This window comes from Pteronotus mesoamericanus, unplaced genomic scaffold, assembly GCF_021234165.1.
Source record: "Pteronotus mesoamericanus isolate MK-2021 breed Mesoamerican mustached bat unplaced genomic scaffold, CSHL_Meso_final contig_482, whole genome shotgun sequence".
NCBI classification, from domain to species: Eukaryota; Metazoa; Chordata; class Mammalia; order Chiroptera; family Mormoopidae; genus Pteronotus; species Pteronotus mesoamericanus.
This window is the reverse complement of record NW_026555181.1, coordinates 597,168-621,045: the sequence shown is the minus strand read 5'-3', so window position 1 is coordinate 621,045 and position 23,878 is coordinate 597,168. Positions and strand designations below refer to the sequence as shown.

General features: G+C 56.1%; 1 protein-coding gene across 1 annotated transcript; it reads left to right on the top strand.

Moving 5' to 3' along the window:
- The first annotated feature begins 757 nt into the window (after positions 1-757).
- Positions 758-23,878, top strand: GNA11 (G protein subunit alpha 11). The gene is made up of 7 exons (XM_054578088.1): positions 758-1,108; positions 14,524-14,708; positions 16,551-16,705; positions 17,356-17,484; positions 19,400-19,529; positions 19,660-19,813; positions 21,174-23,878. Exons 1-7 carry the CDS (start codon positions 973-975, stop codon positions 21,362-21,364), a joined length of 1,080 nt encoding a protein of 359 aa, XP_054434063.1. The 5' UTR covers positions 758-972; the 3' UTR covers positions 21,365-23,878.

The following is a 23,878-nucleotide window of genomic DNA, read 5'->3' as shown; positions in this document are numbered from 1 at the left end:
ATGCTTTTGCCCTCTCTGTTATACAACAGGCATTACATTAATGCCTGTTCACGCCTAGTTAGATAGCAGGTGCTGCACTCATGTCTGGCCCATACGCGGTATATAGCAGGTGCTATATTAATGCCTGGTGTGTGCCTGGTACATAGCAGGTACTGCATTAGTGCTTGGTCCATGTCTGCTATACAGTAAGCACTCCATTAAAGCTTACTGCTTAAGTGGCACATAGCAAGCTCTGGGTCAACGGGGGCCCCGCAGGCCCAGTAGACAAGAGGCATTCCACTAATGCTTGTTCCAAGAATGGATGAGTGAAAGGTTCTTTCCCGTTAGGTAATGCCAGGGCTCTTCCCGGAAGACCGCGAAGGCTGGTACCTCAATGTCTCGCGTGGGGCTGGGGTCTCCCAGCCCCGTGACCGCATTGGCGGGGTCCGTGCCTCCAGCTCACCAGCGGAGCGGAGCCGACCCGGGCCGAGCTGAGCCAGCGCAACACAGCCAGCCCGCCGAGTCCGCCACATTCCCACAATCCCGGGCGGCCCTGCCTGGCTCTGGGCTGAGCGTCCCCCTTCCCACGTTGGCTCAACCAAACCTGAGGGCGCGCCCGCCCCGCCCCGCCCCACCCCGCCTACCCCGGCCGCTAGTCCCGCCTTCGCAGCGGGCGCGCTGGCCGCCACCTCCTCTCATTGGCTGTGCCGCCCGCCCGTCGGCTCTGTGCCCTCGCGGGCTAGGTTGTGTGGCGCTGTCGCTCGGTCGCGGCGGCTGCGGTTGGAGGCGGCGGTAGCGGCGGTGGCGCGGACGCAGGGTGGCTGGGCTGGAGTGCGCGGCCGAGCGGGACCAGCGTTCGCAGACAGCCGTGTGGACCCGCCGCCCCGGGGGCCATCGCCGAGGGCCAGGCGGGCGCGGACAGGGCGGCTCCAGGCGAGGGCCGGGCCGGGGGTCAGCGGCGGGGGCGGCCGGCGGGCGGCCGGGGCCGGGACGATGACTCTGGAGTCCATGATGGCGTGTTGCCTCAGCGATGAGGTGAAGGAGTCCAAGCGGATCAACGCCGAGATCGAGAAGCAGCTGCGGCGGGATAAGCGCGACGCCCGGCGCGAGCTGAAGCTGCTGCTGCTCGGTGAGTTGGGCCGGGCCTGCTGGGGTCCGCGGCCGACGGTGCGTGTGCTGTCGGGCGGGGCCGACACTGCCCGTGCTGTCCACGCCGGAGACAGGGGCGTCTGGGTCAGCCCCTGTGGGTGCTGTCCATGGCGGGGGTCTGGGCCTTCGGGTAGGCCCCGCCTGTGTTGTGCATGGCGGGGACCACGGTTTTCGAGATCTGTCCTCGCCAGCACTGTCCACTGTGGGGTCAGCCCCTGCCGGTACTGTGCACATGAGATCTCAGGTTTCTTCAGAGCCAACCCTTGTCGCTACTGTCCATGTCGAGTTTCTGAAACCCTAGGGGTAAGGCCCTGCCTCTGCTGTCCACATCCGTATCCCGGATCCTCAGGTTCAGCCTGTGCCGTCCTGGGAGGTCCCTGAACCCTGATGGGTCAGCCCTACCTCTTGTTCAGGTCGGGCCCCCAAAACCCGGGGAGGTCTGCCTTCTGCCCCTTCTCGCGAAATGAGCCCCCTCCCTGCGTAGGTCTGGCCCTGCCTCTGTTTCTACTCCACTGCTCCACTGAGTATCCCCCCTCGTTTCCCCCAGTACTTGTTCAGGCCCTGATCTCTGGGTTCTAATCCTCAGACGCGCCCCTCACCTCCCATAATCCCATCTCTGCTCTTCCCACCAGGTGGAGCCCTGTTCCCGGCACTCAGGGCCTATCTCCCCGCCCCCCCGCCCGCCCCCCAATTCCCTCAAGCTGTTTCTGTGTCTCCTAAGAGCTCCCTGACGCCCCCCGCCCCCCAGCCTCCATTGCGGGGAAAACTTTTGCTCTCCTGAAAAGGGAACACGCCTTACGGAAAGACAGATTTTCTTCTTTTCTGGAGATTTCTGTTTTAGCTGGAGGCTGGAAGCGGGTGGGGCCCTATGCCTTTGCAGGTTTTCGGAAACTGGCCAACTTACCAACCTTTCTGAAATCTTTTCCTTCTGCCTTTGTGGGAACTGATTCTCTTGGGTCGTCTTCCTCCTCCTCATCCTCCTCTGGGGGAGATTCCTGTTGGAATCCCTGTCTCCCCAGGGCATACCTGTTGCAGGGAGTGAGTTGGCCCAGCTGTCAGCAAAGTGTTGTCACCCCAAATAAGGGCTGTTGAAGGACTTACCTCTGCCGTCAAAGGCAAGAAGGTCATTTACAAAACAGAAACCTGGGGCCCTGCCCTTTATGAGCCCTGCCTCATTTTTATTCCTGGATTGCAGGGAAAGTTGGAAATGCTTGCAAGCTGCTCAGAGGTAGCTTTGATGGATATGGGGCAGGAGGAGGGGGGAGGGTTTAGAGGCCTTGTGGAACTCCTGATAGTGGAGAGTGGCATTGGTGGCCCTTTGGGAGGCAGCAGGACTTGGCTGAAGTGCATTGTTTCTCCAACCTGCAGGATCCTCCTTTTGATTAAATACCTTCCCTATTTTGTTTTCCAAATATATATTTTGATTTACCTAAAGACCACGAAAAGGCCACCTTTGCAGAAGGGACGGATAGAGAGTAACCTTAAAGTTTGGAGGAAACTTGCAATGGTATTTGAGTGGCACTTAGGAGGACCTTGTGATAGGTGGCTTTTGCAATGGGCAATAGAGTTTATCTTAGAAGGAGGTTAGAAATTAAAGGTGTCTTAATGCCATCAGCCGGCCTTGATCAGGGGCCGTGTGAGCCTCCAGGTGCCCCTGCAGCCTGTTCCGAGCGTGTCTAGGCTTCAAGATTGATGTGTGGGTCAAGACCAAAAAAGTCAGCAGCCTGTGCTTCTGCAGCCTCGGTGTGCCTCTGCATTCTCCCTGGGCCTGGAGGCCCCCCAGGAGCCCTGCAGCTGATCTGGAAGTGTCCAGTGCCTGCCCAAGGGTGTGGGGCGTCAGCTGCAGGGGCACCTGTGTCTGCAGTTCCATTCTTCCTCTCCTGTGCAACCCTAGAGGGGCCCCAGCCCACTGCTGCCAGCCTGCACAATGCGGGATCAGGCGCTTGTCTCTTGAGGTTACAGCCTAGGCATGGGGGGCAGATAAGGCAGTGAGGGTGACGTGGGCGCACAGGTCCATGGTGAAGGGCTCTGACGTGAAGATAGCCGTCAGTGCCAGGGGGAGGTCTGGGGATGTGTGGGGGTGGGGGCTGACCCTGAGGTGCTCCTTATCAGTGATCCCACAGGCTTTGGACCAGGGACCTCTTTGGGAACCCTGGGGACACTTACCGATCCTCCCAGATTGAGGGCTCCTTGCTGGGGGGACTTTGATGACCAGAGGACAGGGCAGGGTGTGAGGATGCAGGGAGGGCATCCTTACTGAGTACCCTCTGCCCAGTGCCCAACCTGCTCGTAGGATTCATTCCACCCTCTCCTCTCCAGCAAGCCAGCCACTGGCCAAAGACTGTCCTCATTTTGCAGGGAGAAAATTGAGGGGCAGACTGAGCTTTCCAGCTGCAGCTGGGCCGAGGGGGACTTGTTTCCGTGATGTTCTGGGGGTGTCTGCCTTGGTACTTTGGTTTGGGACCAGTAGAGCAAGTCGCCAGCACTGGAGGAGCCCTTGCCCACTTCACCATGTTGGTCTCATGTCTCCCTGGGCCTGTATGCATGTAACCTGTAGGGCCTCTCTGCCTGGTGGGGGTTTTGATGTCCCATCCTGGTGACGAGAGAGACCAGGAGGGACTGTGGAGTGCCTGGAGCTGTACTCTGGCCCTCAGACTGGGGGAACCTCACGGGCTCTGTCTCCAGTGCTCCCTCTGTGGTTCCTTTTTAAAGTTGACTTTCAACTCCTCAAAGAAGCATCTCTTTTCCATACAGCGGGGTCTCCTCCTCGGCACTGGGGACACTGGAGCCAACCCAGCCTCTGTGGGAGGCCATTCTGGGCACTGGGGGGAGTTGAGCAGTGTCCCTGGCTCCACCCACTTGATGCCAGGAGCACCCCCAATTTGACAACCACAGATATTCCCAGACATGGCCCGGTGTGCCCCGGGGGTGGGGCCACCTCTGTTTGAGAGCCGCTGTGCCCTGGTAGTACACAGTATGAAGTGTGTGTGGCAGCACTGGTGTAACATCCGTGTACATCATTTTGTCAGATGTTTTGTGAGTGCTTAAAAAGTGCGAATTTTTGTTTGTGGGGTCCAGAGTTTTGTGTGTGTGTGTGTGTGTGTATGTGTGCACTCAACACTCTGTGCACATGTGAATGCATGGATGCAAGTCTTTATTGTCATAGCTCTGGTGTTCCAGGCTGTGTCCTTGTTAATGTTACGTCTGTGTTCAGTCGTGGGATGGCCAGTATGTCTGTGCTGCAGGTCCCAAAAGCGTGCATCGCTCTCCCATTCTGTGGACCGGAACCCCAAGGCCCAGTTGGGACCTTTGCCACGGTGTTTCTGTCATTTGGTAGCAAACCAGTGGGGGGGGGGGGGTGGTCCCTTGTCTGTTTCTCTAGGCAGGTTTCCGATTTGAAACTCAAGGCCTTCCATGGGAGCCCATTCCAGAGGCTCAGAGGCCCAGCGTCCTGACCAGGCTGAGCCCCGTGGCTCCAGGGATTTCTAAATAAAGCAGGGCGGTCAGTTCTGCAGGCTTCCTGTCGGCCAGCTCTGGGCCCCACAGGGCGGTGAAAAGGCTTGGAATCTGGCCTGGGGTGTGGTGGCTCCGGCGGGAAGGGCGCGCCTCCCAGTGCTCTGAGGTGCAGAGTGGCGTGTGGCCACTGGCTTCTGGCAGAGAGGCTTGGCCGCATCCCCTGCACACCAAGAGAGCAGAGAGCACCCTTGGGTGGCTTCTCATTCACCCCTTGATTCCCCTGGGGCTGTGGAAGGACCTCAACCCACCCCAGAAGTCTTAATGTACTTTAAATTAAAATTAAAATGTTTTTGGCTAAAAGGGTCTGCTTTCCCTGGTGCAGTCCCTGGAAGTGCCTCAGGAGCCCAGACTGCCGTTGGACCCAGCTCTCTGTTTCCCTGTGAGTCCCAGGAGGATGCCCAGTGCCTGGATGAAGCTCTGCCCCCTTCCCAAGGGGTCTGCAGGTCCGAGCCCCTGGAACAACTCCCCACAAATAACGGCTAGTAAAGAGCATAGCCTCATCAGGTGTGTCACCAAGCTCTGGGGCTGGGGCTGGCACCGGCGCTGAACTTCATTTGCACAGAAAACCATGCTTCCGGGCGAGGTTCTGTGTGTGCAGAGCTGTGCCGGTCGCTGTGGTGAGACTGGAGGAAGTGCTCGGCCTCAGACACTTAACCACAGAAGGTTTCACTTTCTGCTTCTTGTGGTGGAGTTCTAGGCGCAGCCCTACCGACCATTGCAGTCGTCACTGCCTGTGGTCCTGGGCATTTGGAGCGGCATGCAGGAAACCAGGCATAGCTTAGATGAGGTCCCCTGGCAGAGGGGTGCATTTGTCTCTTCTCTGTCCAGGCCCTGGGGTGGGTGCATCTGGTCTGGAACTGTGAGTCACGCAGGGTGGACAGAGCTGGACAGCAGTGGAGAGGAACGGTCCTATCTCTGGTCCCCCAAAGGGTTCTCCTTTCCTAGCTAGCAGTTGTGGTCTGGTAGTGGGGACAGTGAGCCTAGGTAGCCTGTGCCCTGGTGTTTGTGAGTAGTGGATGGGGTTTAGGACGTCTCCAGGAGCTTTGGGAACGCCCGTGTGCAAGATTCTTTACTGGTGGAATGCAGGTTGCTCAGAGAGCCAGGACCCCAGATCTCAGCTGGTTGGCTCATGGAAGGGGACATTCATAGTCCCTGTGCCCCTAGGCCTGTGGCCTCCCTGTGCCTCTCAGACTTGGGGCACCTGGCTGGTTGTGGGCACGTCACCTGCCAGGGTGACTCTTCCTCATTCCCTCTACCCAACCCCGCAGGCGCTCACCACCCCACTACCATGTGTAGCACAGGGCCCTGCAGGCTTCAGAAACGTGTTCTGAGTGACTGATTTGTGATTGAATTCATTCCCCCAGGGGAGTGGAATGGGAGTCACTTAGCACCCCCTGATGCCCCAACTTGCTTGAATGTGAGGTTCCGTGCTTAGGCAGCCCCACGACGACGTGCCTGTGGTCCTCTGTTCTCTGGGTAGACACACAGGGACTCCAGGGTGCAGCTCACATCTGCCTGTCTCTGAGGCCCCCTTGTAGGAGGCTGGGCTCATCCGTCCAGAGACCTTCCCCCGCCCCCACCAGCCAGGGCAGGGCAGCAGGGGAAGTGCTTGCTCTAGGGTTAGACCATGGTAACTCAGTCATGTTTCTCAGGCCGGGTTTCCTCATCTGTTGGATGGGGATGGTGCCTCGGCCCCTGAAACACTGTGGTAAGATGCAATGGCACACCATAGGTATTGAGCAAGCAGAAAACTTTGCATAAGGTCCTGTTAAAAAGATGCAGGAGTATGCCCTGGCTGGTGTGGCTTAGTGGGTTGGGCATTGTATTGCACACCAAAAGGTTGCCAATTGGATTCCTGGTCCGGGCACGTGCCTGGGTTGAGGGCCATGCTCCTAGTTGAGGGTGTGTTAGAGGCAGCCGATCATGTTTCTTTCATACATTGATATTTCTCTTCCTCTCTTTCTCCTTTCCTTTCCCTTTATATTAATAAACAAACAAATAAATAAAAACTTAAAAAAAACCCCCGCAGGAATAGTCCTGGGAGAGGGGTGTCCATACCAGGACTGAGGTGGGAAGTGCTAAAAAGTCCTGGAGTGTGGCTTCTGTCCACATGTGACTCCCAAGTCTTGGTTTTCTTTTCTGTGAAATGACAATAATTCAGGATTATTGCGAGGATGAAGTGGGGTGATGGGTTTTTAAGATAGGGAGCACCGTTGGTGTTATGTTTATTCGCAGTGTCCACACTGGTCAGCTGGTCCCTCTGCCACTGAGCGGAGCTCTGGTGCCTTACAGCAGGGTCCCCAGAGCTTGGCTGTCAGGGGTTTGGCCGTCTTTGTGCCTTTTCTGATCCCCAGCACCTGAGTGGTGCTACAGGAGGTGGGCGCACCATAAGCACCTCCGAAGGAGCAGTTCCAGCTGAAACTGGTGGAAGCTGTATTTCCTGTCGACGTGTCTGTTTGCTCGTGGACCTAGATGGGAGGGACAAGAGTTGACAGGCCAGACCCCTCAGGGAGACCCCAGAGTATGAACTGGACTTGACCGGCCGGACTTGACCTTTGAACTGGAGTATGAACTGGAGGCAGGTTGCCCGTCTCTGCCCCATCATTCCTCTCATATGAGTCTATGGTGATGTCAGTGAGCTGGGCTAGGCAGGCAGGTTCCATGTCCATCTTTGTCCCCCAGGCCCGAAACCCTGCCCACCCACCCACAGTTGGGCTAAAAAGGGGGTGGGGAATGGGTGAGACTGGTGGCTCATGTCATTCTTGGTCAGGACCCAGTTGATGTTGCTCTTCCTCTCTTTCTCCCTCCCTTTCCCTCTCTCTAAAAACATATAAATAAAATCTTTTTTTTAAAAAAGATCCAGCTCTTGGGGATAAAAGTGGGGGCTCAGAAGACACCCAAGGAAATGGTGGGGGGCAGTGCCGCCCTTGGACTATTGCACAGTGGCTTCAGTTACAGCAGGCAAGTGTTCTGAACAAGGGGTGTCACCACACCTAGGAGACCCCTGGGCAGGAGACATCAGCCCCACTGACTTTGTCTTGGGGTGGAGATAAGACGTGATGAGTCTGTAGGTTCACTCTTGCTGTCCTGCTTCCTGTCTCTTATCAGAGCAGGTGGCCGCTGCTGTGTTCTCTCTTGGTGGCCCTGTGGCTGGTCGAGGAGCGCTTCCCCCAGTTCACTATGTTTTCTCACTTCCCTGTGGTGACAGTCGTGGAACAGGAGAGATGGAAGTCCTGGGAAGGAAGAGACACTGTGGTTGTGAAGCCAAAAGACTCTAGTCTTTTGAGGTCCTATAGTTACCGGCTCTGTGATCTCAGCAAAGCCACTTAACCTCTCTGTGCCTCAGTTCCCTCAGCTGTCCAGTGGGAGGTGACGTGATAGTTGCACCACCGAATGAACGAGTGAGTGGGGTTGAGAGGAGCGTGTGTGAGCTATCCTCAGCCGCACGAGGATTCCGTATTTCTGCACCGCCCTGCGTAAGGTCGGCACCCCTCTTTGATTTTGGATCACTTGACACAGCTCGAGATCCATGCTGCATTTCCAGGCTGTTTTCAGGAGCCCAGGTCCCTGGGAGTGCTATTGGCCTGGACTTCACTGAGGCCCTGGGGGTTCCTGGCTTCATTACCCACATCCCAGAGCGGCTGACAGCTTGGCAATAGCCCCAAACCCCAGGTTCTGACTCTAGCCTTCAGGTTTTATTGCCAGATTGTGGCCACTTGCCCATGGGGCTGTGGATACAGTGGCCTGTGGACTTGAGTCTGTCAGTGATACCAGATTCGCGCCATCCTTCCTGCACTCCAGGTTGCAGCCAACATGGGATCGAACCACTTTTCTCTCCCACATTTGGGAGTGTTTGCCAGGGCGTGGGGCTCAGACTCACTTCCTTTAATCCAATCTTAAAGGTCTCTGCCAGTTAGCGAAGGCGGGCTGGCGGCCTCCTCCCCTCCTAGAGGGGCTTGTTTTCCCTCTCCATTTAGTTGCAGCTGAGGCAGCACTCAGACTCAACCCTCCTGGTGGTGGCAGCACTGAATGCCCGGGAGGTGGGGAGCCTCCCGCAGGCCTCAGCCCTGCTGTGCCCCCAACCCGCTAGGCCCCATGGTCAGACGAAGCAGGTGCTGCAGCCACCTTCCAGGAGCTCAGCTGGGCAGGGGTGAGAACTTCAGCCCCTGAGCTGTACCCCCAGGTGCTCCCCAACCCCTGTTCTCGGAGTAGCCAAAGGTCAAGTCCGGCCTGCCTAGCGCAGGACTTGGGGGTCTGTGGGAGTGTGTGACAAAGCCAGCACTGTGGATTGGTCAGATTTATTGGGGAAGAATTCCTGCAGTGCCTTCTGTGACCTGTGCGAGGGCCTGGGGCAGGAGGCCAGAGGCAGACCCTTGGTTTTGGGGAGCTCGTCCCCAGTGTGCTGAAAATGAGAACGTGCAGACCTCACAGATACAGAGTAAATGGCAGGGATGGTCTCTGGTAGGAATGGCTGGGGTTTCGGGGTGCTGGGTGTTTCTTGGAAGCCATGAATTTGGGGCTTCTGTGCCAGGAGCTCTGTAGGGTTGGAGGGGAAGGGCCCTTGGGGGTGGTTTGTATTTAACAGTGGTGGGAGCTCTGGCACACAGATGGCCTCTCAAAATGCTGGGCTTGTCGTGTTCCCAAGAAACTGTGGGGAGGCAGGGCTAGGGGACCCACGGATGTGAACTTGAGGTCTTACTGCAGCCGGGACCTGGAGCTGCTCAGCTTCCTTGTGGGGAGGTGGTAAGCACGTGTCCCTTCCCCACAGTATCATCCCCTGTGCAGGCACCTGAATCCGCAGCCACTGTCAGGGCCCTGGGCTTTTCCGGCACCAGACGGACCCTTGTGTCACCCTCCCTACCCCCCTGCCCCTTCCTAGCAACCACCATCCATCCTCCATCTCTACAGTTGTATCATCTCAGAAATGTTCTGTAAACAGGATCAGAAGGCATAGAGCCTCCTGGGGTTCAGTTTTTCCCACTTGGCACAATTCCATGGAGCCTGTCAGCCATTGGGTGTGTCCACGGGGCTTCCTCGTCATCACTGAGTAGTGTCCATGGTGTGGGTGGGCTACAGTTTGTGACTCTCCGCCTGGTGAAGGACATGGGGCTGGTGCTGTTTTTTGGCCATTATAAATAAAGCTACTTGGAATGCCGAGTGTGGGTTCAGAGCAGCTGCTCTCTGAATGGTTGGGGGGCAGTGGGTGCTGTGGACCAGTACACGTGGACAGAATGAAACCCGATCATGGGTGTCTTGCAGATTTTTGCTTGAGGAAGGGGATTGCTTTTCTCCAATGGGGAGGCACCTGTGGGAGAGTGTGTGTGACAAGCTCTCCTAAGGGGAGCGTGACCGAGGACCAGGCAGAGCCTGTTGGAGGCCAGGGGCGCGCTGCTAGCTGACCAGGGCCCTGGAGAGTCTGCAGTGGACTGGGTGAGTGGCCCTGAGGTCCAGGCAGGCTTCGCACCCAGAGACTTCTCTGGGCAGGTGGGCATTGGGTCAGGTGCATGAGGATTCCTAGGACCAGAGATTCAGTCACAGGTGACATGTGCTGACAAGATGTGGCAGCGGCTGAATTGACCAGGAAATGGAGCAGCCAGCTCAACACAAAGACCACAGCCAGAGCGTCTGAAACAGGTTACTTTGGCCGGCACTGTGTATATGGCTCAGAGCCTGTCCCTCCCTGCCCTCTGGACATAGTGGTGGCTGAGCACCTCTCAGGCCAGCTGGGCCTGTCCTGTTGCAGGACAGAGGACCAGGCTGGCTCCTCCCTCCCACACCACTGCTCCTGGCTTGGAGGTTCATGCTCAGAGCTGGCACTGGCCTCCCCTCGCCCAGTCTCTGCTGGCCCAGAAGGCACATGACGCGTGGCAGTGGTGCCCTCTTCAGTAGACCGCCCCTCTCTGTAGCTGCCACCTCCATACCCTCCTTTCTCTGACCTTCCTCGAAAAGTAGTGGCTGCCCATTCCAGGTCCCAGGTCACATTGTCCCTGGGGTGTCCCTTTTGCTTTTCCCTTCAGCTTTATCGAGACACAATTGAAATGTAATGTGTAAGTTTAAGGTGTACAATAAGACGATTTGATGCAGGCATGTACTGTAAAATGATTGTCACAATTAGATTAATGAACACCCCTACCGTCCCATGTGCTTCAGCTGTCTTTTGTGCCCCTCAGCTCCTCTGGAGGTTGATCATGGCTGCTGTCTTTGCAGTGTCGGGGGTCTTGCAGACGGGATGGCTTCAGGGCTTGGAGGGACCTGCGTGACCTTGGCCACTTGCCTCCTCCGGGACCCCCGACATATCCAGGGGCTGGCAGCGTCTCATCAATCATGAAGTAGTGGTTCAGGACCCCTCCACAGACACGCCCCTGCACTCTCTGCCCTGTCCTGGGGCGCACGCAGCATCTCATCCTGATTCACGTGGGCTGCATGCATGTGTACACATGTGTGTATGGGTATGGAGGGGGGGATGTGCGACGCACGCACCCCTCAGTGTGCCTGCACTGCCTCTGGAGAGCTCCGTGGGGGGCTCTCATAATCATTTTTACCCCATTTTAAAAAAGCTGGTGTGAGGCCGTTCCTTTCTCTTTGGGCAGTGATCTGGAGGACTCTTCACGCGTCTTCCCCGCGTCCTCACACGGAAGCCGAGGCTGCCCTTCCTTCTCTGTAGTTAGGCGTTGGCAGCTCAAGGGGTCTTGTGGACTGGAGGTGGGACATGCCTGGCTTGGCTGCATCTGTGTGTTTGTCCTTAATTCTTGTACCTGTTTGCCTGTTTCCAGTGAGAGACCCTTCGAGATAGATTAGCAGGGCAGTTACCTTTGTGTAATAGCATTTTGTAAAAAATGGGGCTGATCCTGTCCCTGTGGGACACTGGATGGTATCTGGGGTCATCTGTGGTTATCAGGACGGGGGGTGCTCCTGGCATTGAGTGGGTGGGGGCCAGGGATGCTGCTTAACACCCCAGAGTGCCCAGGACAGCCCCCCGCCCCCAGAATGACCTGTCAGCAGTACCGGGGGTGGGGAGACCTGGTCAAGAGGAAAATGCACTAGAAATCACATTCCTGCAGTGTGTTGTGAGGAAGGGGCCGTGTGGATCCCTCTGGGGAGACATGGGGCCACGTGCATGGACCCTCTACCCTTTCCTGCCCCTGGAACTCAGGTGGCTTTGGAGCAAGTGGGTATATTGCCTCTTGTACATTTTGTGGCCGAGGTGATTGTCTGAGGTAGGATGGTGGGGGTAATTACCACTTGATGATAGAACCCAAACCATATTTATTCCAGAAAGGATCTGAGGTACTTGATAAAAGTACCAGAAAGAGGCAATTACGGCCAAGGTCCCTGCTCTGCGATATGTCTCCTGTGAGACTCGGGTCTCCCCTAGTGAGTTCAGGCACCTGTGGTCAGTCACTCAGGTGCTGGTTGAGGGCCTCCTGCCTGCAGGGCAGTGTGGTCACTGTGGGGCCCATGGAATTGGTCTCTTCTCCAGGAGCTTCTAGTCACAGAGGTTGGTGACAGACCCCTGCAGAGAGACTCCCCGCACCGGTGGTGCTAACGGCTCCCAGTGTCCAGGGCAGGGAGCAGCCTGCCTGGGGCACCGGGCTTCCTGGGGTGAAGGCCGGTCACAGGCGGCTGTGAGCAGATGGCACCATGGACAGAGGCGCAGCTCAGGCAGCCGAGTGGAGGTGGGCAGATGCAGGGCGGCTCGCAGAGGGCGCTGAAGGTGAGCCTAGAGGGGTGGGTTCAGGTAACTTTGGGATGTTCTGAGTCCCCAAAAGGGAGGAGGGGATTCAGTCCGTGAGAGGGGACCTCTGTCATGTTATTGAGTAGGGTCTGAGGCAGTGCTTTCTTAAGAGTTTAGACATTCTCTCTTGCTGTGTAATTCACTCCAAAACTTAGTAGCTGAAGATTCTGAGGGTCAGGAACCTGAGCGGTTCTGGCCGAGTCTCTCATGAGGCTGCAGTCAAGCTGCTGCCTGGGCTGCCTCACTCGAAGGCTCCATGGGGTCTGGGGGAGCCCCTTCCATAATGGCCTCCTCACGTGGCTGTTGGGGGGAGGCCTCCGCTCCTCAGAGATTTGTGGACACATTAAAACCACTGCAGTTGCTGTCTGTGTGTGTGTGGGTACACAACAGTGGGGAGACCAGGGCGGTGGGAGGCTGATGCAGGAGAGGGCCGGGGCTGAATGGTGCTGGAGTGGGGCTGGGGCGGGGCGGAGGCGCGGAGGTCTCCTGTTGAGCGGCACGCACTGAGACGAGGGCCTCATCTCCAGGCCCCGGGGAGGACACAGCTGGCTGAGAGCCCCTTCTCCGATGTTTTTTTCTGAATTTTTGATCTTGCGAGGCAGGAGAACCTCAAACGCAGCCTTCTCTGAGGTGGGAAGGAGGGTCAGCATGCTCGCCCTAGAAGAGCTCGGTAAGATGGCCGTTTCCCCTCATGCTTATTGAGGAAGAAATGAGACACAAAGGGGTTCAGTGATGCGCCAGCCAGCACGGCGGGACAGAGATAAGAGGCTGGCCGTGGTGGTGGGAGGGCAGCGGGGTTACCCGCTCTGGGTGGACATGGGGCACAGTGCTGTGGTCACACAGGATAGAGCTGGGGAGCACCCTGGGATGTCTTGTTGTTGGGTAAGGTTACAAGTTTGGAGCTAATAAGAAAGGAGTTTCTGGGGTCCTTGGGCCCTGTGACTTGATTTGGCCCTCAGTGCCATGGCTGTAGATGCACAGTCCGAACTTCTACCTTAAAGGAAACTGTTTCGGATGGGGTGGCGGGGGAGGAAGGGCAGGGCTTGTCGACAGGCATTGTCAGATTAGACTGGGATCCAGGACAGGCTTGGGAAGGGGCTGCGTGAACTCCAAGGGAGAAGGTGCTAGTCACCCTGACTAGGTAGGGAGGTGGCGGCATCTGGTGGAGACACATGTAACTTCTGTGGGCCTTCATGTCCTCATCCGCAGCCGTGTTAAATTCTGCACAGAGTCATACTCAGTGTGGTGGCCACTTACCTTCTGTCACTGTGACCCAGCAGGACACTTTAGGGGACGGACCTGCCTGTTGTATGCCTAGGTGCTAAACATCCTGAAGATGTTATCCTTCCTTTTTCTTTTTTCTTTTTTTAAAGATTTTATTTACCTATATTTTGCTGTGTATAATGTGCACTTTTTGGCCCACTTTTTGAGGGAAAAATAAGGATGCACATTATACCTGGGTAGTACCTGAAATACTGTGTATCTGTTCTTGTGTTTTGTAATGATTTGTTACATAAAATTTCTTACACCATAACATGTTCAAAAATAAAGGCTAAAATTCCTTAATAATACAAGAAAAGCATCTAAATATAAATAAATAAAAATTGAATTAAAAAATTAAAAGTTTTTTTTCCTGAAAGTTTTGGCCAAAAATGTGGGTGTACATTATACACGGCAAAATGCAGTATTTACTTTTTGAGAGAAGAGAAGGAGATAAACATAGATGGTTGCTTCTCACATGCCTCCAACCAGACCTGGCTTGCAACCCCAGCATGTGCCCTAGTTGGGAATTGAACTGGCAGCCTTTTGCTTTGTGGGATGGCACTCACTCCACTGAGCCACACCAGTCAGAGCCATCCTTCCCTTTTTTGAGCCTCAGTTTCCCCTTGTGTAGGCTGGGTGCAGGTGGGAGGATGACTGAGGTAAATCTTAGGGATGTGCTTCAAGGAGTGGTTGCCTGTTAAGTGTGTCCCATGCCCCATCTGAGGGCCAGTGAGCCACTTGTGGCCAGGAGCATGTGTCCCAGAGGCTCATCTCCTGGCATGCTGGGTGGAGACGTGGCGGGGACATGGTGAGCGTGCGAGCTGTTAGCATGTGGGTCTTGGCCCCTCTGCTATCTCACTGGGCCGTGTTGCATGTTGCAGGCACGGGTGAGAGTGGGAAGAGCACGTTCATCAAGCAGATGCGCATTATCCACGGGGCTGGCTACTCGGAGGAGGACAAGCGGGGCTTCACCAAATTGGTCTACCAGAACATCTTTACTGCCATGCAGGCCATGATCCGGGCGATGGAGACTCTGAAGATTCTGTACAAGTATGAGCAGAACAAGGTGAGGCTTTCAACTGGTGGGAGGCACCACCTAAGCAACGCATAGGCTGTAGGGGGCAGTGGGGGCTGATGCTAGGCCTGCACATCCTGGTGGACCTCAGGCTCCCCTATCAGGTAGCTGTTGGCGCCCCGTTCGATGGACTGGAACCTGGTCAGTGGGTGAGTTGCCCTGGGGTGGGCTCTGCGAACTTTTGGTTCCTGGCCCCTCAGAGGACTCCTGTCCTACCAGGCTCTTCACACACCATGTCTGACCCTCTTGGTGACCCCATGGAGGTGGCACTTCCCTCTGTTTTGTTTGTTTGTTTGTTTGTTTGTTTTAATAATAGGTCTGTTGGGATGGAATTCACATACCATACATGTTATCTTTTAAAGTGTGCAATCCAGTTTTAACATAGTCACAGTCATGCAGTGTCATCTTCATTCAATTCTAGAACATTTCCATCTCCTCAAAAAGATACCCTGTCCCCATTAGCAGCCTCTCCCCATCTTCCTCCCCAGCCCCTGGCAACCATGAACCCACTTCCCATCTCTGTGGATGCGCCTGTCCTGGACATTTCACATAAATGGAATCACACACTGTGGCCTTTTGTGTGTGGCTTCTCTCACTGAGGGTCATGTGTTCAACGTCCACCCACATTGTAGCGAGTGTCAGTGCTTCATTCCTTTTCATGGCTGTGTAATATTCCAGTGCAGGGATGAATGACATTCACCCATCAATAGACATTTATTGCCCCCACTTTTTGGCCTTTGTGAAACCTGGTACTGTGACATTCGTGAACAGGTGGTGGTTGTTTATCCTCACCTGAGGACATGTCCATTAATTTTAGAGAGGGGGAAGGGAGTAAGAGACAGGGAGGGAAACATTGATATGAGGACAAAACATCACTTGGTTGCTGCTCGTATGTGCCCTGACAGGAGACTGAACCCGTAACATAGGCACGTGCCCTGAGCTGGCATTCACAACCTTTTGGTTTAGGGGATGACTCCCTAACCAACTGAGCCACACTGGCCGGAGTCATGGACAAGTTTTTGTTTGCACACCTTTTCTCATTCTACGTGTGTACCTAGTGACAGTCCACTCTCCTCTGTGGCTGCTCCAGCAGCAGTACACTCATCATGGCTCTCTCTGGTGACCTCCCTGAGCTTTTCTTTTGTAGATCTGTTTTGGGGGGCTTTTCACACACCCGGAAGTTTTCCCTGGGCCAATGCATGGCATGGAGTCCATATCTGTCCAAATAGGGCTTAAATCAGTCCCTTTACTTTTAGGTTTAAGAAGGCCAGTCAGATTTCTGATACGTCTCTGGTGTGTTCTTACCTTTACCCCAAATCACAGGTTTTCAGGGATGCCTGCCAGTCCTACCGTCCTGGCTGTGGGGCCACATGTGTGGGGCCACCTTGAGCATCTGGCCCACTGGGTCCTGGTTTGTAGAATCTCTTCCAGCTGAGGCTGAGCTCAGAGTCAGTTCACATTTGGGCCATAGATGACCATCAGCATCTAGGACAGAGTAGGGCAAACTGTAGCCTGTTCCCGCAAACACAGCTTTACCAGCACCCATCTCCCTCATCTGCAAAAGTGCCTCCAACACACAGGGATATGGTGCCTGGCAGGCCCTGCTCCGAGATGCCTCAGTCTCCATCTCAGGGTTGCTTTAGGACCTAGCACTAAAGGACAGTCGCGGCTGATCATTCTTGTTTCTTTCTTATATTCACACAAAACTGGAGTTGCTCATTCTGACTGGTCAGCTGGGTACTGAGGATCCAGCCATGTCCGGGAACAAGGGGCGCTCCCTGTGTGTCCAGGCTCATGGAGAGCCCATTGCCTTTCTCCCTCCTGCCCTCACAGGCCAATGCACTCCTGATCCGGGAAGTGGATGTGGAAAAGGTGACGACATTTGAGCACCGGTACGTCAATGCCATCAAGACCCTATGGAATGACCCCGGCATCCAGGAGTGCTATGACCGGAGGCGGGAGTACCAGCTCTCTGACTCCGCCAAATAGTGAGTGGGGCGTTGCCCACCTTCCCTGCTGGGGCAGGGGTTGACAGTCACGACAGTCACGTGGGTCCTGGTCAGGGGCCTGGGACAGAGAGAGGATGTTAGGGAAATCAAGGCAACCTGGAAAAAAGGCGGACTCAGTTAATGACACTGTGAATACTGACTAGTTAGTTGTGGCAGATGAGCTAGACTAACAGATGTTCATGGTGGGGAAAGCGGGTGTGTGCTGGAGGTTTCTGTTGAATCTCTAAAACTTTTCTGTGGATCTGAAATAATCTTAAAATGGCAAGTTCATTTCTGAAAAGTCACCCCTCCAGCCCAGCAGCCTCTCATGGAAACCCCAGTGCTGGTCCCCTTTCTCCTTCTAGAGTGGCTGTCCCGGGGCAGCTGTGATTGGAGAGCCCCTCCTGAGTCTTTCCCTGGTCAGCTTCATTTCTGTCCCATGAGACCCAGCAAATGACCTGCTCCTTCCTGTCCAGGTCAGGGATGGGGAGGCCTTGTCCCATTTTGTCCCGAATATTCCTGGCTGCTTCAGTGCCTGCTGGTGAGACCCTTGCAGGCCCCCTCCCTGCTGCTTGGAGGACCAGTGGTGGCTGGGATGTCCTCTTCCCTCGCAGCCTGGCCTGAGTAGCCCTGTCCCTGCTCCCTTGCAGCTACCTGACTGATGTGGACCGCATCGCCACCTCGGGCTACCTGCCCACACAGCAGGACGTGCTTCGGGTCCGTGTGCCCACCACTGGCATCATCGAATACCCTTTCGACTTGGAGAACATCATCTTCAGGTGCCTGTGTCCTGTGGCTTCCCGAGGGTGACGGTGGCCTGGGGTGGCCTGGGGCTGCGGGCTGCTCTGAGGGCTGTTTGTTCCTAGAATCCATTCCTAGATTGTGGGAGCAGCAAAAGATGCATTGGATCCTAGTCTTTGCCCTCAGGGAGCTTCTGATCCAGGATGGGAGAAAAGATTTATGAATAAGTAACTGTCCCTAAGTGTCAGAGTGAGCCAGGCCCCAGTGACTGTTGAGGGCTGTCCAGAGGTGGCCTGGGGAAGATGGCCTTCTGGTGGGGTCTCCACGATGGGGCTGTGGGTGAGGGAGGGCGCTGACCTGGGCTGCAGGAGCAGTGGGTGGTCTAGAGTTCTCCCAGAGCAGGGATGCTGTGGGCAGTTGAGGGGTCCTGAAGGCCCCTTGTCCAGTTGTGTCCCCTCTTGTCCAGCTGCATCTCATCTAGCTGTGCCCTTTGTGTAGCTGTACATACAGCTCTGGTCCCGCTGTGCCCTCATCCAGCTTTGCGCTGGTCTGGTTGAGTGATCACAGAAGATAGGCCGGGGCCCTGGCGCCGAGCTCGTGGCCTGGTCTTAATCGGAGCTTAGATGTCACTGAATGATGGCCTCGTTGATCCAGTGTGTGAGATGAGCCTGGTCCCAGAGGGGTTACCTTGTGTGGAGATCTGGCCCCAGGGGCCCAGGTTTCAGCCTGGCTCTCCCGGGAAGGCTCTTGCTCCAGAATGGTTGTGGCCCCAAACACCCTTGTCCCTGATGGCATTCCCAGACTGGCTGCAGCTGCCAGCGTGTGCCTGGCATCCGATCGCAGGGCTCTTGGTCTGTCACCACTCTCATGTCCCTTCACAGTCACCCTGGCACGTCCTCCATCCACCTGTGCTTGCTGGAGTCTCCTCTGAGAAATCCCTGCCAGGTGGATTCGCCTCTGTGGGCCTTGGCAGGGCAGCCCGAGTCTCAGCCCCGCCCCGGGGCCCCTGCTGCCAGAGCCGTGCCATCCTCACAGCAGTGTGTATGGGGGGCAGTTGTGGGGCTCTCCGCCTTCTCCAGCTCAGTATGGGGGGCTTGAGGGCTGCTCTCCCTTAAGCCCTGTCTTCCTTTTTAAAAATAGGATCTCTTTCCTCATTATTGAAAACCTAGAGAATTCATAGGCAGAAAGGAGAAAGCCCCTGTAACTAACCCTGTCTCTCAGGTGCTGTCCCCAGTTCCCCCCCTTTGTTTCTAGACTCATTGTTTCTTACCTGCTTCTCACGTTGGATAGGGAACTTCGCAGCCTGCTATGTTCACCCAGTGACAGGACACCCAGCTTCGCTCTGTGTAGCTGTTTGTCCATTTCCTTGCAGTGACTGATGGCATGTCTGTCAGCTGAATGCCCCTCCGTCGACCTGGGCCTCCCTGTGGGGGAAGGTCGAGACTGGGTTTTACGGATGGTGCTGCATGATGACCAAGGAGGGGAGCGGATTTCCTCACGAGGGCGGGATGTGGTGCTGGAGGGTGGGCCTACTGCGGGTCCCACTGGGTCCACACCTCGCATCGCCATGTGTGGGCTCCTGTCAGGGCAGGCATTGGTCGCTGTCAGAGACCGGGTATCAGGCCCGTGCTGTGTTCTCCTCATTCCCAGATACGGGATGGAGGTCCTCAAGGCTGTGACACATATTGGGGATACTCTGGGCTCTAATTGGTATTGGGGGGCTGTTGGGGATCTGACAGGTATTGAGGGGCCCTCGTGGTTCTAAGGGGTATTGGTAGGCTCTTGGGGCTTTGATGGGTATTGAGGAGCCCCCTGGCTTTAGCAGGTATGAGGGGCCCTCAAGGCTCTAGCAGACATGGCCACGCTGGCGGGGCGGGGCTTGCCAGCAGTAGTGGTAGTGGTACTGTCTATCGAGCCCCGCACTGAGCCCCTGTGGCATTCCCGTCCCTGCAGGATGGTGGATGTGGGAGGACAGAGGTCTGAGCGGAGAAAGTGGATCCACTGCTTTGAGAATGTGACGTCCATCATGTTCCTTGTGGCCCTTAGTGAATATGACCAAGTCCTGGTGGAGTCGGACAACGAGGTGAGGCACCTCTCCCAGTGCTCGGCCTGCCGGGAGGAGGGAGGCCCTGGGCAGGGGTGAGGGCTTGCCCTGCAGCCCCCTGCCCTTCTGGGGGCAGGGCCTTGTCAATCCTGGAGCCTTTCATCTGCAGAACCGCATGGAGGAAAGCAAAGCCCTGTTCCGGACCATCATCACCTACCCCTGGTTCCAGAACTCGTCGGTCATCCTCTTCCTCAACAAAAAGGACCTGCTGGAGGACAAGATCCTGTACTCCCACCTGGTGGACTACTTTCCCGAGTTTGATGGTGAGCTCTAGAGTGTCCTCGCCCCAGTGTGCCTTGTGCTTCCTGCATGGTCCCCGCAGAATGGGAGATATTCTGGAGACCCTGAACCTCACCAGGTCTACTGGGGTGGCGAGCTGGGTGCCTCCAGCACATCCCCTTTCCCTCTTAGGGCCGTGGTGTTCTCATCCGACAGCCAGGGAGGTGGTTCCCTCGGGCCTGTGCGTGGTCATGGCCGGCCAGAACTTCCTGGGCCTCGGTGCTGTGTTCTCAGTGCTTCCTCCAGGATCTTCCCAGCATTTGATGGGCATAAGAGCCTTGTGTCTCCACGGGGAGCATCGTCCACGGGAGGGGGACACCCTGCAGTCAGTGCACAGCAATAGGAGGGACGCGCTGGAATGCCTGGTTCCCAGTCCCCCGTTCAGTGGCCTGGCCATAAGGAAGAGCATGGTGCTGGGAATAAAGAATGACTTAGGACCACTGTCCCAACACCTCCCTGGATCAGCTGAGCTCCTAATGGAAGGCAGACAGCTCGTGTGGACCATCCCACCCGCATTTCAGCGCCCCACTCTGTTGTGCGTGAGCTGAAGCTGTCTGTACCCCAGCGCCCTCGGTCATGCCCTTTATCTAAGGCAGGTGGTGGCACCCATGCTGGGAGCCTCGTGATCTGGGCCATTGGCTCTTGCTCTGTAGACCCGGGTGAGGCCTGGCAGGGGTTAGGGGGGTGGGCTCTGAGCTGAGCCCTCTGGGCCCCTTGGGTTGGGGGTGGAGTAGATGTTGGGCAGGGCAGACAGGGATTTCCTCTGGCTGAGGGGGAGCAGGAGGTTTGCTGGGAGGGAACAGTGAGGAAATCATGGGACCAGGACTTCAGGGTGAGTGCAGACCATGGCCTGGGAAGGATGGACATCATGGGCAGGAGCCTCTGGGCAAGGGCGTGGACAGCTGGGTGGACAGCCAGCACGGCCACGTGGAGTAGTGGCTGGGGTGGCAGCTCTTTGTGCACAGGTGTGTGTGCACATATAGGCCTGGGCACAGGTGTGCACGTGTGTGGATACATGTCCATGTTTGGATGTGGGTGTGTATTTGTGGTGTGGTGTAAATGGAGTGAAGTGAGACTGGGAAGGAAGGTTGACGCCAGTTTGGAGGAGAGGGGAGCGTTTGGCGTGCACAGCAGCGGTGGTGCTGGCTGGGAGGCCAAGGGCCGAGCAGGTGGAGATGGGCAAGGGCCTGTGCAGACCCCCATGCACGGCCACACACACACAGCTGCCTCCCTGAAGCCACATCTTGGCCCAAGAGGCCATGGCATATGCTGTCCCCTGTGGCTGGCATCCCAGTGCCCATCCCTCGCACGGCAGGCCTGACTCACCTGCCTCACCTCCCTTAGGGCCGCAGCGGGACGCTCAGGCCGCCCGGGAGTTCATCCTGAAGATGTTTGTGGACCTGAACCCCGACAGTGACAAGATCATCTACTCGCACTTCACTTGTGCCACTGACACGGAGAACATCCGCTTTGTCTTTGCGGCCGTCAAGGACACCATCCTGCAGCTCAACCTGAAGGAGTACAACCTGGTGTGACCGTGTGGCGAGCCCACGGGACAGACCCTCCTGTGTGATGATGTGATAGCGGCTCTGCCCGCCGAGGAGCTGGGGTTTTTTTTTTGTTTTTGTTTTTTTTCATATTTTTAACAAATGGTTTTTATTTCACAGTTATCAGGGGATGTACATCTTTCTTTCTATATCCTTCGTGCACCTTCTCACCTTTTGTCAGCAGCACAGGCTGCCTTTTTCTGGCCTTGACTGTGGCTCGCCTTTTTTCTAGAAAAAAAATGGAAAAAAGACAAAAAAAAAGAAAAATGAGACAAGCAGAGATGAGATACGCGAGTGCCCTGTCCCCAGCGCCTCCAGGCCTCCTCCCTCAGTTCCCTCACCCCAACCAGGGCTGCACCTTCGGGCCACCGTGGGACGGAGCCGCCCCCAGCTGGCCCTGGCCCCTTGGCGTGGAGATGTGGAGACTGTGACTGACTGCTCTTCCTTCCTTTTTTTTTAAGTTATTACCATCCTCACAACTTTGCTGTGTTCTTGCTCACTGGACTCCAAGAAGTGGGGGTGGGTGGCGTCCCCTGTTGCCCACCCTGGGAAGTGCCTAACCATTTTTTTTTTAAGGGAAAACAAAAAGTATATGGGCTCCTCTGCAATGAAGGAGATGCCTCCTGACCCTCACTCAGCCTCAGGTGGCTGCCTGGTCCCCACCGCCCTCTGAGAGCCCTGGGGGATTGGGGGATTCTCTGGGTAGTGTCTCCAGGGCAATCTGGTCTGCTCAGAGCTCTCCCTGGCCTGGTTCCTGTGCCCCTGAGGGTCATGTGCTCACCTCCCAGGCTGGAGAGCCCTCGGGAGGCCTGGGAGAGGGCCTACTCAGATGGGAGTCACTTTTGCTTTCATTCCATTTTGTAGTCCTTTAGGAAACAGTGATGATGGTGGGCTGGGGACTTTTTCAGAACATTCTCAGGTCTGTCCCCACGAGGCAGGGAGAAGTTGAGGGAGAGTCCTGCAGTGGATCTCAGGCATGGTGGCCTCTGCCGCACACACTTGCTGACCCCTGTGCCCCGAGCTGCTGGGAACTGAGTCGACAGCAGGGGCACCTTGCCCAGAGCTGTCGAGGGTTGCATGGGAGCCAGCAGCTGGCACCTTGGTCTCGGGGCCACCTCCAGGCCATGGCCATGCACTGAGCCAGAGCCACGGGCTGCCTGGCCTGGGGACCCCATAGAGGAACTCGGAGGGAGGGTACAAGCAGGGGGCTGGTCTTTTGTGGGGAGGGAGGGAGGCAGCTTTTCCTGTGATGTAGACTGAACACTACAGTGTTTGTTTTTTGCACAAATGGAAGGGAAAGGGACCACCAGCAATGTCTGGCCCTGCCCACTACACCTGGACCCTATAGAAGCAGCCTCTGGGGCTGCACCTTTTTGGCACCATTAACAAATAGAAAAGAAACAATGCAAAAATCCAACCCACCCAGACAGCCAGTCCTGGGCTGCTGGCCCCCACTTTCCCTCTCCCAGTCCCAGGACAAAGCCGGGACGGTCCCAGGGCGATGGGGAGCAGAAGACAGGCAGAAATTGGGGGTGGCTACATTCCTGGTGATGAGCTCCATCTGGGGGCAGAATGGGCCAGGGATCCCCAGCTTCTCGGCCAATTTTCCAAAAAGGGTCCTTTTTTGTGCCATGTATCTATTTGAGAGGGTTGAACATAATCCCCCATTCTTGCCCTCAGTCCGGGGGGAAGCAGGTGGTGCTGCTGGCATTGGGCCTCTGAAAGGTCCATATCACAGAAAGGAACTGGATTGGGCTCTCGAGGGGTGGCGTGAGCATGTGGGGGAGCACCCAAAGAGTGTACTGCTCTTGGAGAGGGGGTAGTGTGCCAAGCATCCCACAGCCCAAGGTTGGCTGGAGCGCCAAACCACCCCCGCCCGGGCCTTCTGAAGCCCCATGGGCCTGACCCCACCCCCAGGAGCTGAGGGCAGGGCCACCCTGTGTCCCAGGGGAATCTAAGACCAGTTTTGTGCCAGTGTCAATGCCAGCCAGGACGGGAGGTCTCGGTCCCTCTCGGGTCCCATGCCAGGTTGGATGATGTCTTTGATTTTTACCCTGATGAACTCCTAATGCTCTCTCTCGTGCCAACCTCCCGGCTCCTCCCGCTGTGTCAGATCACAGTACAGCTAATGCCCCCTGCACCCGCCTCCCTGAGAGAGATGTCCTAGTGCCAATGCCCCCTAGTGGCAGTGCGGGAACTTGCGGCCAGTGGGGTGAACACTGTCTGGTGATACTTGTATATTACAGTCCTGATTTCAGACGATTTAAACTTTAACCTATTTAAAAAAGAATATTATATAAAAATGCTGTTTTTAAACCTTTTGTCATTTGAAATGCATGTATTGTTGCGCGTGCTGGGGGATGGGCATGATTAGCTCGATGCCAACCTGTGGCAGACAAAGGCTGTCCCGTCCAGATGGGTGGGCCAGCAGGCTCTGCTCAGTGTGCCGGGGCCCTGACCCCTTAATCCAGAGATAACTGATGGAAATTGACTTTTCATATC

What these genes read in the sequence shown, in the direction of transcription:
- GNA11 (XM_054578088.1), top strand. Translation starts at nt 973, where the DNA reads ATGACTCTGGAGTCCATGATGGCGTGTTGCCTCAGCGATGAGGTGAAG. An exon ending in CTCTCTGACTCCGCCAAATA is followed by an intron (nt 16,706 to 17,355) that starts GTGAGTGGGGCG and finishes GCTCCCTTGCAG; the next exon opens with CTACCTGACTGATGTGGACC. An exon ending in TGGTGGAGTCGGACAACGAG is followed by an intron (nt 19,530 to 19,659) that starts GTGAGGCACCTC and finishes TTTCATCTGCAG; the next exon opens with AACCGCATGGAGGAAAGCAA.